The 18,322-nt window shown below is 38.6% G+C and overlaps 3 protein-coding genes across 6 annotated transcripts in view; 1 reads left to right on the forward strand and 2 right to left on the reverse strand.

Moving 5' to 3' along the window:
* LOC114141689 (acid-sensing ion channel 1A-like) overlaps nucleotides 1-12,459 on the reverse strand; it is a 75,287-nt gene extending 62,828 nt beyond the window's left edge. For both annotated transcript variants that reach the window (XM_028012405.1, XM_028012394.1), the window contains exons 1-2: nucleotides 10,356-12,459; nucleotides 1,536-1,731 (exon numbers count right to left, since the gene is read on the reverse strand). In XM_028012405.1, the coding sequence (XP_027868206.1) occupies nucleotides 1,536-1,731; nucleotides 10,356-10,744 (585 nt within the window). In that variant the 5' untranslated portion in view covers nucleotides 10,745-12,459. The remainder of the gene's footprint in view (nucleotides 1-1,535; nucleotides 1,732-10,355) is intronic.
* Nucleotides 1,595-18,322, reverse strand: part of gls2a (glutaminase 2a (liver, mitochondrial)) — a 31,595-nt gene continuing 14,867 nt past the window's right edge. The window contains exons 18-19 of one of the 3 annotated variants that reach the window (XR_003594889.1): nucleotides 18,046-18,263; nucleotides 1,595-1,731 (exon numbers count right to left, since the gene is read on the reverse strand). Coding sequence is in view for 1 of the 3 variants with exons in the window: in XM_028012373.1 (XP_027868174.1) it covers nucleotides 18,113-18,263 (151 nt within the window). In the remaining 2 variants the exon portion in view is untranslated. Of the gene's footprint in view, nucleotides 1,732-14,848; nucleotides 18,264-18,322 lie in introns of those variants that run through there. The other 2 variants (XR_003594888.1, XM_028012373.1) reach the window with 2 other exon arrangements.
* On the forward strand, nucleotides 12,692-14,842 carry spryd4 (SPRY domain containing 4). Its single transcript, XM_028012415.1, has 2 exons — nucleotides 12,692-12,967; nucleotides 13,927-14,842. Exons 1-2 carry the CDS (start codon nucleotides 12,835-12,837, stop codon nucleotides 14,466-14,468), a joined length of 675 nt encoding a protein of 224 aa, XP_027868216.1. The 5' UTR covers nucleotides 12,692-12,834; the 3' UTR covers nucleotides 14,469-14,842.

Consider the following 18,322-nt stretch of genomic DNA (forward strand, 5'->3'; position numbering starts at 1 on the left):
TTAATTCTGCTTTGTACAACTCCACACTATGCTGAAAAGTATCTGCACTTCAGTTCTGGCTCCTGTAGTTTATCCTGGTGAAACATCTGTGTGGGCAGATGTTAATAATATGTCTAATTAACACCGCTTCGGTTTTAGGGGAGGCACATAAATTAAGCTGCAGAGGTGATGACTTTAGCAGTTGCTTCATTCTAGTCTATGATCCGAGTTTAACCACCGTAATTTTTCTCAGTGACATTTCAGTGACTGCCTGGAGAGTTTTAACAGTCAGAACCTCGTCATTCATCACAGACCTCCCATTTTAAAGTAAACAACGCCGTGGTCGGACTTCGCTGAAACATTTCCACGAGAAAAAACAACGGAGAGGTAAATCCACAAAGTCTGCAGCAAGAATAGGCGGGGTCCGCTATACATGTTCGCAACAAAGTCCAATAAAATAATTCTGAGATGACAGAAATTTGGTTGGGATGTTCAGGAAAAACCCCATGATCCAAAAGCAGCTGGAACAAGAGTGTGTTTTATATCACCAAGCACTGAGAGTGTAAACAGAAATAAGATGGTAAAAACAGAAATGGTAGCTCCATTAAAGCAAACTGTCTTCTGGAGAAAAGTTTAATGATTAAAAGAGAAAAAATTATGAAAAAAAAAAAATTATCAGAGGTGATGATGAGACTGTCAAAAGCAAAAACATTGAACCAAGTAGCAAGGCGGTGTTAGCATGATGCTGAGGGATGACTTAGTATGTTGCACAGTGGGTGCAATAATTAATTAATAACTTCCTCCAGATTCTGTAGCTTCACTTCAAACCAACAGCAAAACCAAACAACATTTAACTTCTTCATCATCATCATCCATTATTTAAAGGCCTGGTTCCGTCCAACCAGTTTAAACGATCGGTTCCGATTCTGACAAGCTGATCAAACATTCAGGCATGTCAAATGTTTGATTAATACAAAAAGAAAATATTTAAAGGACATAAATCCAAATTTCATTCATTTTATATTCCAACTTATTTGGTCACCTGATATGCCAAAATTCACTAAATTTGTTAGCTGCATAATGACTTCACCCTTTAAAATAATGGCTTGAAAAGGTTATAACCCTTAAATTAAAATGGCATTCATGACCGCGACGAGGGGTTGAAAACTTCTCACCATCTACTCCTACTTTGCTTTCAGAGTTAAATAATTCCTTGCAACCTGTTTAGTATTTTATGGTTTCTAATGGTCCAGGACCTGAACAGCATCTACGCACAGAAAAAACATGAAAGTTTAAACCTGTTGAGGCTTCATCTTTTCTGTTTTCTAGCCTCTACTGACCAGTCTCATTTGCATGGGCTTTGGTTGGATGTGAACATTGTGTGAAATGCTAAAGAGGGTGAACAAAGAGCCCAAAATGTAATGTGTGTGGAAAAAGAAAAGCATTGGCTCTAATATTTGCAATCCAGCTTCCAAATATTTACTGGCAGCTCCTGACGCCCCTGATGCCGAGGGCTTGCAGCCTTACAATGAACCCAGTTGAGGAGAGAAACTCACCACTTTGAAGTGCTCCGGTCTGCACTCTGTGCCGTGGAAGTGGCAGGACAGCAGCATGTCGTTGAGGTTGTGGCCGGTGCGGTCGTAGAATTCCCGCATGTTGAAAGGTCTCGGCTTGAAGTTCTGGAAGTCGGTTTTGAGCTTCAGGCTCTCCAGAACGCTCTCCTCCACCAGGTGTATGTCCCTGATCTCATACCTGGAGAAAGAGAGAGAGAAAAAGAGAGAGATATTTAAGGAGGAATTTTTCTGCCATAACCCAAGAGCACACATTTTCAGTCTGAAAGCAGGATTTCATGTCTTCTGTTCTCAAAACCTTTTATACTTTTGCTTTCAATTTTATTTTGAAAGCAGGACTTTATGTCTTTCTTCTCAAAACTTGTACTAAAAACTTCTCTTTGTGCTCACACTGCAGCCTGAAGTGACCCAATTCCAATTTTTTGTCAAACCAAATTTTTTTTGGCGGCGGCCATTCACACTTCCAAATAAATGCGACTTGAATGTGTTCTGCAGTGTGAACGGCAACGACCTGCGCAGTAGAGGGCGCAACAGCGTCATCATTCTCAGTGTTTTGCCAACCAACCTAAAAAGAAGCAGTGCTTTGTTTGCGGAAGTAAACATGGATGCTAACGGTGGAGCATAGTTTACACATTTGAAGTTGTTGTCTGACTGGAGCCAGCATATTAACAACTTAATCCTCATATAGTCCATCATGGTTGTTGTTTTCCTTCCCAAATGGGCGAATCAGGACGCAGAATAGTGACAACAGCCTCAGCTTTCTGCCGCATGTTACACTAAACATCCGCTAGCAGTGTGCTACTGATCGCTAACAGCTACTGATCTTAGGCAGGAGTTTGTTCCAACCCACTCCCTACATCCAGTGGGTGGTGCAGGTTGCTACAATTGATAGTAACCACACAGGCACACCCTCTAGAAGGAAACAAACGCACCCAGTACAACACTTTCATTCTATTGGCTGAGAGGTTGCCAGGCGACGGTGCATTTTAGTTCCAGAAGCAAGCAGAAGTTTTTAGTAAAGGCATTACAAGTTTTGTGAAGACAGACATGAAGTCCTGCTTTCAAAATAAAAATGTAAGCAATAGTATTAAAAGTTTTGAGAACAAAAGACATGAAATCTTGTTTTATGACTGAAAATGTGTGCAGAACTGAAAGTGTTATTATGGCAGAAAAATTCCCCCATAGATATTCATTTTATTTTACATGCAAATTTAATGCCTTTTAATTTAGCATGGAGTTATGAGTCTGCAGAATCCTGAATAGAACAGTCACCTGCTTCTGAACAAAAAGTGAACCTCAGTTTCATTTTTCACACTGTTCAGAAAGGTCTCTTAAGTTTTTATCAGTGAACTTTCTCTCTGCTCAGCTGGAGCTTAAAATAATATTCCTGAATAAATCAAAAAGGACAGAAAACTGACTATAAAGCTCAACATGATGGTTTTTCTGTGGCATTTTGCTGCCTCTCAAATGGACGGGCATTGCCAGAGTGGAACAGTTTATTGAACGTTTCATAATAAAGTTCAGACACAGACCCATAAACCCAGCCATCCAATCACTGACAATGCAGCAGCTCTGGGCTATACACAGTTACTCAGCTGAAGCCTCACCTATCTGGACCCTAAAGAAAGATGTGCTTGGGTTTGACTGGTGGCTCCTAAATTTTGTCTGACTGGTTTGCTTTAACCAGGAGACATTTAGTTAAACTTTAATGGTTCACCAGAATAACATACAATAACATGAGTCTGGGTGAGTTATTAAAATCTGGAGTATGGTAAAGGGATTTTTATTTTTTTGGAAGTGATGAAATCAGCAGTTAATATCAGTGCAGCTGGAGGCTCAGACCACCAGACAAACAAACACCCTGGAGTCCATTTCGCTGAGAGTCTGGCTGCGCTCCGAACGCTAATTAAAGGCTAACAAATCGAGACGAACAGATTTAAAGCATCTTGTTAATCTAATCCGATGGTTTTTAGCACACAGGAAGAGCAATGTGAAGGAATCAAGTGTGTCGAGAGAACTTGGAAACAGCAGACTCAAAACGAAAACCAAAAAAAAGAAATCTTAACGTCTCCCTGATATATAGGCTCCTTTTATTGACAACTAACTAAATCACATTTTCAGAAGCAGAGCTTTGAGCCACTCTTGAGTTTTATTGAGCATGAACCCAAAACAAGCAGTTGCCAAGCACGATTTAGCAGCCAAGTGTCTAATTACTAATGAACTCTTTGAATTTGGGCCTCATCAAATTAAAGCTGAGTCTTGGCACTGTAACACAGAGACCACTGTGTTAATCCCAACTGAAAGCGCTGCAGCTCAGAGCCGGGGGAAAAAATGATGCGCAGTTGTGTGTGTACTTTATTCTGGACTAAAACCGGCTCTTCGGCCTAATTGGTCCACTGTGCTCAGCAACTAGAAGCTGGATTTTTAGAGCAATAATGTTTGGATGATTTCAGATTATTCCAAAGAAAAAAATATTGTTGTTGGAAACATCTACAGTGCAAGTGTAGCACTACTTAATGTAGTTAAGGGACTAGATGGCATAACACCAGAAGACTAGATTTATCTACTGGAGCTGTTGTCAGTAATCAATAAAACAATACAAAAGAATAACTGCTTTCAATATTATGCATTTAAAGAAAAAAATTAAGTGAACATCACAAAACACAAACATACATGGAAACCAAAAAAAAGAAATAAATAAATACAATATATATACACAGTACTGCAGTAGATCTTCTATTTAGATGTGCACAAAGAGTCCTAACTTTCCCCGCTGGTCAGCACATTGTCTGACCGACACCACATTTAAAAGTCCATGTTTTAATTGTCCAGTTATTTGAGATGAAAAAATGTCCAAGCGCAATTTGTTTCCACTAGAAAAGAGATGAATAATGGATTGTGTGTCTAGGTAGTGAGATGGAGGGGGAAATGTTATGGACCATCAGACTCCTACCAGACCAGTATGGAGTAAATTTCAGGTTCTCCTGGCTCCAACCAGTTGTCAGAAGCTCGCCATCCTTTAACCCTACAAAGGGATCACCTGGCCTGTATTGAAATAAACAGGACCAGTAAATTACCAGCCTGCTAGTTAACTAGACTTGTTTCAGTTATTATATACAGAAATAAATGCAATTATATCCACAATCTAATCTTTCAAACAAATTAAAGATATCAGCATTCATCTCATTATCTTAAACACATATTGAATTTAAGAAGCTACAATTGATGATCAAACAATTAGCATTGGCTACCACCACCAACATGCCAACCAAACAAACATTCGTGTTCACTACTCACCAATTCCATAAATAGTTCAGTGCATGACAACTTCATGGCTCCAAGCTCACTGGATGTTCAGATCTACATGATTTGTTATATTGTGAGTTTTAAAAGTGCATAATAAACAAAGAGATAAACTAGTTGTTTGGAAGAACAAACCTGCGGCTCCTTTGTCTCCAGCTCTCCCCCTCACACCTGACTGGGAAAGCTGGAGCAGGCCTAATTAACCACTCAAGATGCAGTGATTGGCTGAACGCACTGTGTGACTGACTGTCACTCTAACCAATGGAGCACCAAAGGCGGGATTAAGGGCAGTTTTTACCCTGGGTTACACAAGCCTTGTAAAAAAGTGGAGCTATGTATATATTGTTTTTATTGCTGTTGCTTAATCTCACAGCAAGCGTTTTAGAGGACATTTATTCAATGTCTCATATTTATAAATAAATGTTTGTAACAAATTATTGATACTTCTGCTAATGATTTATGCAACCTCGTTTGGCAATAGCACAGCACTTAGACTTCAGTGATTTATAAACTAGCATTACTATTTTAAAGTCTGTTCTCTGAGCGACACTGAACCAGTAAGGACTTTAAAACTGAGGTGATTTGATCTATTTTCCTGGTTTTAGTGAGAACATGAGCAGCAGCATTCTGGATCAGCTGCAGCTGCCTGATTGACTTTTTAGTCAGGCCTGTGAGGACACTGCTGCAGTAATCAAAGCGACCAAAGAAAGCTGCATTTCTCCAGATCATTAGTACTTTTAATCCTGAAAGTGTTCTTCGGGCGACAGAAGCCCGGCTTTGTAACTGTCTTTATGTGTCTCTGAAGGTTCAGATCAGTAGAGTCCAGTTGTTGTAGAAAAAGCTGCATGCTGACTCTAGATGGTTCAACTTTAGGTCCAAAAATAATTAATTCAGTTTTGTTTCTATTGACCTGAAGAAAGTTATGGTACGTCAAACTTATCGACTGCTATTGTTATTTATTCTTGTATGTTTATTATTATTATTATGATTATTATTATTATTATTATTATTATTTTATTTATTTAATATTTATAATTTATTTACTTATTTTAATTTTGATTGTGTGCTACGCTAGGACAAAGCAAATTCCCCCATTTGGGATCAATAAAGTCTTATCTTATCTTATCTTATCTTATCTTATCTTATCTTATCTTATCTTATCTTATCTTATCTTATCTTATGTCAACGCACTGATATGTTTTACGCATCTGCTCAACCCTTGAATGGGTTCATATGGGCTTCATGGTAACAGGAAGTGCTGGTTCTGATAAGTTTCTGTCCTTCATATCCATCACAATGTTTAGAGATTTAGAGCAGGACCTGTTATTAAGTCACTAAAGAACAATTCTCAGCTCACAATTTTTTAAACTTAAACTCAAACCTGAATGATGGATTTTACTAAATGCTCTTATTATTTCTTTCTGAAATTGAGCTTTATGTGTCGCTACAAAGAACAACAAAAATTGCAAAGCGATATTCTTAGTGTGAGCCACTTTGGGTTGATTAGCAGCTCAAAAAATTCATAGTCAGCAAACTCACTTGACATGTTCACACCTGGCATTAATGTGTCTCCCAACTAACACAAGGCGACAGCTCTGAGAACAGAACACACCCAAGGCTTCATGAGGCTCCATCTAGCTCAAATGCTTCCCTTCATAGATGGTCTGCTCACAAGGGACAAATGAAAAAATAAATTTGAAATAGTTTCTGGACTGGGAGTTGAATCAAAATATAGAAAACCCAGTTAAAGAATAAAGAGATCAGTTCGATAAAAAAAGGGGGGGACGCTCTTTCCTTTTACGGCATGATCAGGTTTGCAGAAACAAACAAAAGAGCCGTTCTGCTGGTGTGTTACAGCAAAACACAGGGTTAGATATCTGTGTCGACTCATTCAATTTTCATGTAGTTGTTGGCCAGATGATAATTGCTATAACTGGCTGGTTTCCTGTAATGAGCCATGCTGGTGCACATTGATGAAGGCTTGCAACGCTAGACGTGCACGATTTCAATCATAACTCTTTGCAAGCAAATATCATCTACAGACAGGCTAATAATAATTGAGCAGTGACAATAGACAGTGTGTTTATTTTCCTGCTCCAATGTGAATGCACTCTTCTGTTGACTGAGGTAGAATAGACATTTACGACGTCTTGTTCACGCTTTCAGACAACAGCTGGTATAAAACTAGCTCTGGGGGGAAAAAAATGAAGAGACCACTTAAAATGATCAGTTTCTCTGATTTAACTTTTTATAGCTGTGTGTTTGAATCTAATGAACATTGTTCTTTTATTCTATGAACTACCGACAACATGTCTCTGAAATTTCAAGCAAAAATTTTTGGATTTATTTGTAGAAAATGAGAAATGGTCAAAAATAACTAAAAAGATGCAGTGCTTTCAGACCTCAAATAATGAAAAGAAATCAAGTTTATATTAATTTAGAAACAACAATACTAATGTTTTAACTCAGGAAGAGTTCAGGAATCAATGTTTGGTGGAATAAGCACGAGGATTTCAATGGGGGCAGTGGGGTTTGTATACATATATATAAATATATATGAAGGTAGATTGATAAATAGATAGAAAATGAGACAGATGTCTCTCAAAACATAATGAAACAATATAATAAAAGTAGAAAAAAATGACATTGTATTAAATAAAAAGTTGTTGTTTACAAAGTTTTGACATTTTCCAACATCTCTGCATTTCACATAGTGTAGTTTTCAGCTACATTTTTGTATCAAATCATTGTTTGCACCGCCTGCCAGTCTTTTTGTAGCTAAACGGCGCTGGAGACCCCTCACCACACACAGCATTATTCTGAGGCGCGGGGAGATTTACTTTCACTGAATTGAACTGTTGGAGAAATCTGCACACGCTGCCTTGCTCTTAAAGAAAGCAGCATAACTATAAATGTTCCTGCACTTTACCCTGGCTGCGATCTCCCACCAGGCTTTTATTCAAATGTCACCACTTTAATGTACTCACCAAAGAGTTTCACAGTTAAATTTGAACCTAAACACTGGCACCATTGGAAAACCTTTTAGAAACTGCTGTATCATCAAGTGAATGCAGCCCTCTGCTGATTTGTTATGACAGCCACCATTAATGCACTACACACATTTTTATTTAATAGAAATTAGATCCAGCAGCTTGCTTTAATGAATTCATATCTGGCAACATGCTACATAGGTCTTATTGAAGTTCTCACAAAACTTAAAAGTCATGACTTCAAACAGTAAAACCAAGCAATTCATCAGTAAAAATGTTAATTTGGTTTATATCATAGATTGATGTTTTGTGACAGTGAGATTGGGCAAATCTGGAGGCTGTTTTTGTTGTTTGACTAAAACTAAAAAACTTAATTGGACAGAGGCACCGAGTCTGCACGGGTTATAAATCGGACAAATCTGCCAGGAAGGCACTTATGAGATAAAATCCCAGAAGAACAAGCTGATGAAAACAGCCAAGACTGACCCTTCAGCGGGTGAGCAACTCAAATATCATGCCACAAGACATTTCCCAGACCAGTGGCTTTGATTGCCAGAGGTGGGCAGAAAGCAGTCATAAATGCATTTCAAGCCACAAGCACTTGTATTTCTGGCAGCTTAAACTGTCATTGCAGGGATTTTCTTCTTTGGCAACAGAAGCAAAAATAATCTTAACAGATTATGGGGTAATATTTAAGATAAGTACATGGATATGGATGTAGGGGAAAAAACAGGAGGGTTCATGTTTATGCACCATAACTTTGGAATAAACATTTAAATGTTCACTTTTGGAATATAAAATATCCAAAGTGCTCTGAGCGTTAAACTGATTTTGCTTTTAAAAACTTGTTTGCTGCATCTGACACTCTGTTCTCCTGAAGTACTGAAGGCACTAAGTAAAGGAAACCATTTCACTAATTGCCTCATTGTTGCTGCCTCTGTTGACATTTGGAAAAATATTACAGCACCAAAGGGCATGCAATCAAAAAGCTTCTACAGCTAAGACAAGTCTCTTGCCTCCCACTGTGAGATCTTTATTTCCTCTTGTGCTTCTTGGACATGATTTCAAAACAGCAACACAAAGAAATGTTTTTCGTGCTATCCATGCAAAACAAGAACAAAGAAACACCTTCCTTGTTGAAATCTTTAGCAGCTCAAGTGCAAGTGAATCTAATTGTGGATGAGAAGAGTTTCTCTGCAGCTTTGCACAAAATTTCAGACACTCTGAGATCAGAATGTGTGAATGGAAAAAACGCCCCGAGCATTTGCCGTTTCGCTCGAAATCAAAGAGGTCTTCCAGCTTGTTTTCCTGCTGTGGGTGCGTACAGTACGCGGTGCCACTGCCAGCTCCTGTATCCAGAGCCTCCAGCTGCATCAACAAAACAGCTGGAGCCTCTGATTATAATGGTTCACCTAATTCAAGAGAGACAAACACACTCTGCAGCCACTGGGTGACTGAGCAAGGTAGAAAAAGGCTGCAGTAAGGTCAAATTACAAGCAGAGGATTAATTACTTAAATCTTGTCTGAAAAAACTGATTCAATAGGTTGAAGATGAGCTATTCATTCATTTGCAAAGTAAAAAGGAATAATATATTAATACATAATATATACATTTTTTATTAAAGCCAAAGTTTCAAGATAAGACAGATAATACTCATTAGTCGATTATTACAAAGAAAGATTAAACACGACTAAGGCAACTAAACCGTTTGTGAAAAATAGATGTTGGTCTTTATAAAGAAAACTCTGAGATACTTTTCAAATAAAAGCTTCAATTTTTCTAAGAGGAAGTTTTAAGAAGATTTCACATTACTAATGAAACAAAACAGACCATTAAGAAATTATTATAATGACCTTTCGAAATAAAACCTAATAATATTTTTAAAAATAAAAACCTCTGTTCATCTAGATTATTACACCGAGATAACAAATACAACTGAATCCATCATTAAAAAAGCGGATTATGATGGCACTTCAAAAATAAAACGTAACAATGCTCTTCAGTATAAAAGCCGAAGTATTTCATAAAAAGTATCTTTTAGTTGAACTAGACCTGATGTGAAGAAGAGTTTGTTTGACAGCTTTCAAAGTTAAGATTTCAGAGTCACCAAAATAAAAGTTTTACTTTTTCATTGTTCAAACATTACAGCAGAATGTGTTTTTTTTTTTCTTTTTTGCTAAAGTATTCCGTACTAAAAGGGAACTGGGCCAGTAAAGGGACTGTCTTTGCCTTTAAATGGATTCTCTTATTGTAATAATGGGCCTAAACTAAGCAGGAAAAAGTGAAGAAAAGTTGCTTTACATGTCAAAAGTCTCGCCTTTACAAGTTTTACTGTGCAGCAGTTTCCTAATGAGCTTTAAGTCCCTTAAACGCTATAACGGAGCAAAATATGCGAAATATTAAATTCCAATGTTATCTTAGAAGTTGACAAGAACCATAGCAACAAAATGAAAGGCTCTAAGAGTTTTGGATGTGAAAGTGAACCCTCTAACTGAGGTTAAATGTTGCTACCTGTTGTTGAGCAGGGCCAGCAGCTCCCCAACATAGAAGAGGTCGTTGCGGGTCAGCTGGCTGAAGCGGAACGCGTTCAGGTTGCAGAAGGTCACCGCCGGGAACATCATGACCGGGGTCGAGACCTCGTCCAACTTGGTGACGTGCGGGTACTCGAGGTAGAAGTGGATCCGATCCACGCACACGTAGAGCAGGAAAGTCAGCGAGGCCAGGAAGAAGACGAGCCACAGGAACCGCTTGATCCAGAAGCGCTCGTAGGTGAAGATGTGGGAGATTCCGTGCAGGGTCGAGCTGTGCGCAAAAACCTCTATGGGTGGAGGCTGGTTCGAGTCCAGTTCTTCCGGCTCCACTTTCAGATCCATCGTTAACATGCGAGGGTTTGGATGCATCAAGTCTGGGAAAGTATTCCTTCAGCAGAGAGCAGCTCTGCTATCACCCCTCGGAGCGTGCAGAGGACCAGTCTTTGACCTGATGCAGTTTTGTCGCCATCACTCAATCAGCTCTGCGTTGAAGCAAAACATTTGATCCTTCTGCAAAGAGCATCGCCGAGCTGCCGGAGCCCGGGTCCATCAACACAGCGCCACAGTCCCGATCTGCAGCTTTCTCAGCCGGAGAGGAGAAGTCGTGAATCGCCGGTCGATCATAAGTCCGGCGGAGCGCGGATAATTCCTGCACGGCTGCAAGAAGGAAACCTAGGAGCTTCGAGACGGAAAGGAATATCTTTGGACACTTCAGCAGGAGTTGCTTCAACCCGTTAAATAAAGGCTGAATTTGTCCACTCTGGACGCCGTAGAGAGGAGTCGGTGGTCGGTGCTGACTGAGTCGTGAGGGCAGGTTGTGTTCCTCCGTTCCTGTGCGTGTGTCAGTCTGAGAGCGGACTGACGCTCCTCTGCTGTTTACCTGTCACTTTAGGTTTTTGTGGCTCCCACACACACGGCTGCACCAGCGGCTTCACAAACAAGCAATTTAAACTACAGTTACTTTTATGTATTTGTCTTGTTTGTCAGAGAGCTGGCTGCGCGCACACGAATGATTGATTGGCTCAAAAGAGAAGAAAACGCAAACCTGATTTCCATGTGTGCAGAATATTTCTAATGCATCTGATCACGTGTGTGTGCTGCCATGGCTCCCTGCTTAGCTTTTGTTTTGCTTGGCTAAACATCGGGTCAAAACGACCAAATGGTGGAAAAAGAGAGAAACGAGGAGGACAAAGAAAAGAGAGGGAGGGAAAAAACTGAATGTCCCCGAGAGAAAGTGAGTCATTTTAGGCAGCTAAGTGCGCGTATAATGAGCATTTTGATTAAGTAATATTATCCACTGTCATCACTGAGAATTACCTAGGATACATGATGCTCTGGTGTTGATATTCTTCTCCAATTAGCTCCAGCATAATATGTGAATCATTAAAGGGGCAGTGTTATGTAAAATCGACCACTTTGAATGTTGCACGAGGTCATAATGGTGTTTTCTCTTGAAAAACATACATGTGGTGTTGCCTTGATTACTTCATGCATGTTTGAGAAATCCTTTAATTTCCAGTAGCAGCCATTTAGCTGTGCAAAAGGCCTGGGTGGGCTTAGCCCCGCCTTCAAGGACGAAGCTCCTCCTTCCAGCAAAGCAGCAGGACAGCTTCCTGCTGTTTGTGAAGAGAGCATCTTCCATCAATGGTTTGCTTTAAAAACATTTATTCTTATATGGTTTATTCTGTACAGTTAAGCGATTAGTTATAAGTCTACTGAGCACTTGAGGAAAGATTGAATAAATTGTGGACTTGGATTTAAAAGGCACACATTTATCACATATTGATCTTATTATCTTTAAAAAACGAAACTAGCTAATTATTTTCACCTGAAATGAAAAAAATGTTGTGGCTGTCAAGCAACAGGCAGATACAAATATTGTTCTAATTGTTATTTATAAAACCAATAAGCTACATTTTATGTATCTAGAAAAACTGTTACATTTCCCAACTTTCTGAGTGCAACTAAACATAAAAAGAAAAATTGTAAGATAATTGTAATTGTAAGATAATTTTTGGGGTTTTTTTTTTTGCAGATAATCTCATAAAATGTACAAGACTTGGTAAGGAATTTTTCTTTTAAAAGCCAATAGCCTTATTCTTTTTTACTTTGATAATTATTTTTATTTACTTCTAATGTTATTTTACCTTAAGTCCTTTTCGATTGCTGTATGTCTTATCAAACTGACGTGTTGTTAATTAATTTAAAACTTATTTTCAGTTGTAGGAAAAACAAACTATCCAAGTAAACTGGATGAAATATTGATATAAGCCCAGTTACAAATCAGTTTTTCTTTAAAATAAATTGAGACAGTCGCGTTTATGTGGCTGGCTGCTGTCCATGGTGCTGTTGTAGGGTAATGTTCCTCTCCGAGGCTGCAGAGGGCGCCAGAGCGCAAACATTACTACATCTACCAGCAGAAGGAAGAACGACATGTGAGCAGCAGCAGGAGGGAAAACATGGCGATACCTATCAGGATCTCTCCTCTCTGTCGCTGGACAGGGCGGACATTGTCCTCCCTGTCTGCGGGACACAGGCGGGAAGTCAGTCTGTCAGCGAAAAGGCGCTTTATATGCACATCAACGGGAAACCGTAAGTTAATGTTTTATGGAAGCTAATTATTAGCAATGCTAACGCAGAGCTTAATGTCCGATATTAGGCTCAGCTCAGTCTGAGAGCTATTCACAAAAGATTGTTATTGTTACCAGATCCGATTCATTTGCTCTTCATGCGAAAAAGCGCAGCTTTATCTGGGAGTGCAAATCCAAAAACCTAAAAAAAAACAAAGGGTGGAGGGAAGCCTTGACCTCAAAAGGGCAACAAAAGATCAAGGGTAGATTAAAAAGTTCATGTGACAAAAGAGTGTCTTTAAAAGGGGCCTATTAACAAGCGTTTACAGTATAAAAAAATATATAAATACTGTTAACCTTAGTTGTAGCCATTCCCGCTGCACACGCAAGGACTCTTGTTGAAATACTGAACAGACACTCTGTCCGATAATGGATGGAGCAGCTTGCTGCTGCATGTTGACACAATACTTGCAGAGACAAGTCCGCCAGTAGTTTTGTAACACACTTCATGCAGAGAGCTGGACCTTGACTTTAAATAACAACTCTTAATATAGACATACTGTTTGGTGGATTTGAGTATTTTGAATGGATGGTGATCTGCTTTGACTATAGCCTTACTAGATTCCGTACAAATATGTAAATAATGACAAATTACACTAACATGATGGCTTCAACTTTACTTTTTACAGTTTTACAGGTCATTTGTATTTTTCTAAAGATAATCTAGTAACCCCATGATTGTCATTACCACTATATTAATTAAAAATGGTCTCAAAACAATAATTTTTATCGTTTATTGTGATAGCTTTTGGGATAATTTATCATCCAGCAAAATTTGTTATTGTGACAATCATGCACTTGTATTTTTTGGGGAAAATTTACAGAGAACTTGGTTAATTCATAAATAACATGCATATAAATTATGTAAATATTTAGACTTTTTATTATTAGATAACACATTTGTGGGTTTTTTATTTCTAGACCTTCAGTTCAGACTCAATGAGCGTACGGCCCACAGCAGCCTGGACCTCTTCAAGAAAGACACAGGCATCATCTACCGCATGCTGGGCCTTGACCCCTCCCAGGTCCAAGACGACCCCGAGCGTTTCCGAGAGTGGGCCGTCGTGTTGGGCGATAAAAAGATTAGCAGCGAACGACACTACTGGGAGGTCACGGTGAAAAAGTCCCAGGAGTTTCGTCTGGGGGTCGCGGAGGCGGTGATGTCCAGAGACGAGTGTGTGGGTACCAGCAGCTCCTCCTGGGTGTTCGGCTATGCTCAGAGGAAGTGGTTCGCCATGACCGGCAGTAAGGTGGTGCCTGTGACTCTGGTGGGGAAACCGGACCGAGTGGGGATCCTGCTAGACTACGACGCCGGGTTCGTGGGGCTGGTGGACATTGAGAAGCCCAGAATCATTCACACACTCAGAGCTCGGTTCACGGCTCCTGTTTGCCCGGCGTTTGGGCTTTGGGACGGGGAAATCCTCACACACTCTGGTCTGGAGGAGCCAGAAGGCTTGAAGTGAAGCTGGATTAACCCAGATGACTACCATGGATAATCAGGCAGCATTTATCAGCATCCTACATAACTGTGCAGGACAAACAGCAATAGGACTTATCTTCCAATGATGATTAATTACTGTGTAATTCAGCAAATCATCACTTTGAATAATATAAACTCATTTTGTGTGTGTTTTCTGCGTGTAATGGAACATTACCTCAGAGACTAAATGAGGAAACAAGGAACGTGTGGTTAGATTTGAGAAATATTTGCTGCCAATTTTGTCTTATACAATGCATGCTGTGGTATTGTCCACAAATGTACTCCTTAAAACATCACATAACTTCTCTGTGTTCATATTCAAACCATGTATTGTTTAATAAAATAACTTCACTGAAATTTTAAACATTTTTCTTTTTATTTACAGGTAACTATTTACAGTGAACTGAAGATTTGTACAGAAGTTTTGCTGAGTGTAAAACCTAAACTTAGAAAAAAAACACTTTTAGATATGATAGTTGAGTATATTACATTTTTATCTTATTTTAAATTTACATGTTTGATATTTTCCTTAAAAGTAAAAACATGTTTAAACCTTATTTTGAGAAACTCTATTCACTTTACTCATGTTTCCAAACTTGTAGATTGTAAGTAATGATGATAAATTTAAACTTAAACAAAAAATACAGTCAGGATACACCAACTACTAGCTTAACATGTTGACATCGCAACAGAATTAACTGATGGTATTGGGAAAAATAAATCATTGAATATTTAAAGTTTTATGACAAGTGAAATGTAAAGGTTATGAAGCTTGAAATTGAAAACATGAAAAGTCAGTTTTAGTAAGACATTTTTATGGAGAAGCACCGATCAGGCTTTTTCTGGTCGATTCCGTTTTTTTGGTTGTCTTTGATGCCTCTTGTCAAATATTTAACAGAATTTAACATATTCTGATCAGTTCTTGTATGACACATAAAACCTGCAGGAAATCATTTTACATTTCATAAAGGTAGCCATTTTGAACACAAACAAACATGAAGAAACTATGGAACAATTGCTATTTATACCTGGAGTCGATATGTCGATATTTAACTTTTTATATGATTTATATTCAATTCTAAAATGTATCTAACTGTTTCCTGTTAGATGATGTGTTTGTAGTACAAAAATATTGAACATATTTAGATTTAATGATCAAGGAGATATCGACTGATTCCAGTCTTTTGATTGGTGCATCTCTGCATGCACTGGATCTCAAATATACACAAACAGGTTTTAAATTAAAAAGAATAAGACCAGTATAAATTATTTAGAAACTATTTTTCAATTTTCAGATCAATTCAATTGACCAACAAATTTGTAAGCAGAAATATAGCAAAGCTAAAGAGTATTATAACCTGGTTGCATAACTGCATATCTGCTATATTTACTGTAAGTTTAGTTGATAAAATAAGTTTGCTAAACAGAATCCAGATTTTTCCTTCCAAATTTCTGAAAAACTCGGGAAAAAGTGTTTCAAATGTGGAACAAGGTGTTGGCAGCATGATGCTCTGGGATTATAATTCTTCTGATGGAGCAAGGCTTTTTTTCAAGATGGAGGAGATTGTAAGCTGTTCCAAATACTCAGTTTTAGCTCATTAAGGTTTCTGCTAAATGGCTGAAAATGAAAGAGGACATTATTTTTTGGCATCTCTCTACATAAGAGAGAATGCCGACTCGAATGGTTCAACCAGAAAAAAAAGTAAATTTAAAATTTGCTGACCGATATTCCAGTACTGTTGTTTCAGTAAAGTATTATTTTAAAAGTGTGCACTCTTATGCTTCCAGGTTATTGAACTTTTTAAATCTTTTTCTTAAATTTATTGGTTTGTCAGTTGAATTATTCAAAAACTGTTATATAAAGGTGGACATTTAAAAATATATAAATATGCGGTCTTATTTTTTTAGGCATTAAAACCTAATAGGAAACTATATATCTTGGCTATCAATGCAACTTGTTGGTTTAATTATCTTTAGCCGCAGTATTGGCCCTGAGTCTCACAATTATTACTGCCTAATAAAAAAAAATTAAAAAATTAACATGAAGGTTTATACAGTCTTTATAAATCCTAAACACCATAGTGAGCATGTGCATATCAATAAAGAACAAAACAAAACCCAGCTGGTAGGGAGCATACTGAAGTGCATATTATTTTCCCAACAGAACAGCCCCAGTAGCTTTCAGACTCCTTTTAAATAAATCTCTAATGACACATTGAAGTTTAATCCCCAGAGTATTTTAATTAAGGCCCTGTTCACACTGGATGAATCCCCTCTATGATTTTAATTACCTGTTAGAAGCTGCTTGGATTGCTGCAAATGAGGAAAACCTCCTTCAGTGTGAAAGCAATCATGACACGGCTACACCTAGCAGTTGCCAGACAGATCTTAGTGCTATTTTCTGCTTCTCTGATTGGCTCTCCTGCAGTGTCGGGGTGGTCTGGAGATCAGCAGCACATTCACATGTTGATCATCTCACCATCTACACATCTAGACTTTCACTAGGATGCAGCAGTGCCCTCTAACAGCGGTGTCCAGTTCTGGTCCTTGGAGGCCTGTTGTCCTGCTGCAACTTATTCGAAATGAACAAATAACTTCTTCAGCCTGCCATCAAGCACTGCGTGGTTCCTGGTAACTGTTCATTTGAGTCAGGTGTGTTGAAATAGGAAAATATCTGAAACATGTGGGACGCCTGCACTTGAGGACAGACACTGGACACCACAGCCCTGTAAGATCACACCAAAATATGACTCTATCACTATGCTACAGGCACGGCTATTTCTTCTGCTGCATAACCTTTACAGGATGTACACAATTTCTCCCTCTCTCTCTCTACTTATATATATACAGTATATATCCTTGAGAGGAGGTGGAATCATGCAGGCTCCATAATGTAGTTATGGAGTTACAGTTTGGATCGCAGCAAACAGGAAATCCAGGAGTGTGTTCAAACTGCTGTCGACATGTTTCAGTCTCCCAGCAACCAACACATCCAAGCTCAGACACAATTTGGAGGTGTGTGCACTTCTTTTTCGTAGGGATTCTTTCTCATGCATGCCACTGCTTCCGATGCTTCCTTTGTTAAACTGGCTATAGTATGATGCTAATATGCTGCTGAGATGACAATAAGTCACCATTACTGTTCTACGTAGGCTTTGTGTGAACTAACAGTAATGGGAAGCTTTGACTCCAGAACCATTTTCCAGTACCCTGCTGAGTTTCACCACTCTGGCTAAAGTCGTACAGTGATCTCACTCCAGTGTGAAGGGGGCCAAAGAAAAACATACATTTTAAGACATAAAACTTAAATAGCACAATTTTTAAATATTTACATTTCAGTAACATTTCTCAATCAAATTTTTGCACAAAACAAGAATATTACTACCCAAAAAATGAATGTAGGTTAGTAGTAATTGATTATTGATGTAGTTATGTAGTATGTTTTTTTTACTACACTTTTATAGCCTTTGGTTGGAAAATGTAAAAATGTCAGACTTTTCAGAAGGCATGTTCCCTTAAAAAGAGAATAAAGACAAACATTCATCAGTTCTCCCAATTACCTTCTGTCCTGTGATTCTTTCCCGCTGTGCAGCAGAAGGTTTCAATCCAAACTTTCATGAATATTTCTTAAACAGAGTTCTTCATCGTGTCCAGAGCGGGGTTCTGCTCCTCTGTGCGGCTGGACGAGTCTTTGCACTCATGTTGGTACTTTTGCAGGACTGAAACAACAACATCATGGCCAAACTGCATGGCGTCATCAAGGGGTGTGTTGCCCCATCTGATAGACGACAGTGTGAAATGGACAAGGATGGGCTGTTATAGTTAGTAAAATGAGTT

The sequence above is a fragment of the Xiphophorus couchianus genome, chromosome 1 (genome assembly GCF_001444195.1).
Source record: "Xiphophorus couchianus chromosome 1, X_couchianus-1.0, whole genome shotgun sequence".
Lineage (NCBI taxonomy): Eukaryota > Metazoa > Chordata > Actinopteri > Cyprinodontiformes > Poeciliidae > Xiphophorus > Xiphophorus couchianus.

Excerpts from the sequence above, each read along its gene's own strand:
- spryd4 (XM_028012415.1), top strand. The coding sequence starts at position 12,835 with ATGGCGATACCTATCAGGATCTCTCCTCTCTGTCGCTGGACAGGGCGG. Across the intron at positions 12,968-13,926 it reads ATGCACATCAACGGGAAACC|ACCTTCAGTTCAGACTCAAT; the intron begins GTAAGTTAATGT and ends TTTTATTTCTAG.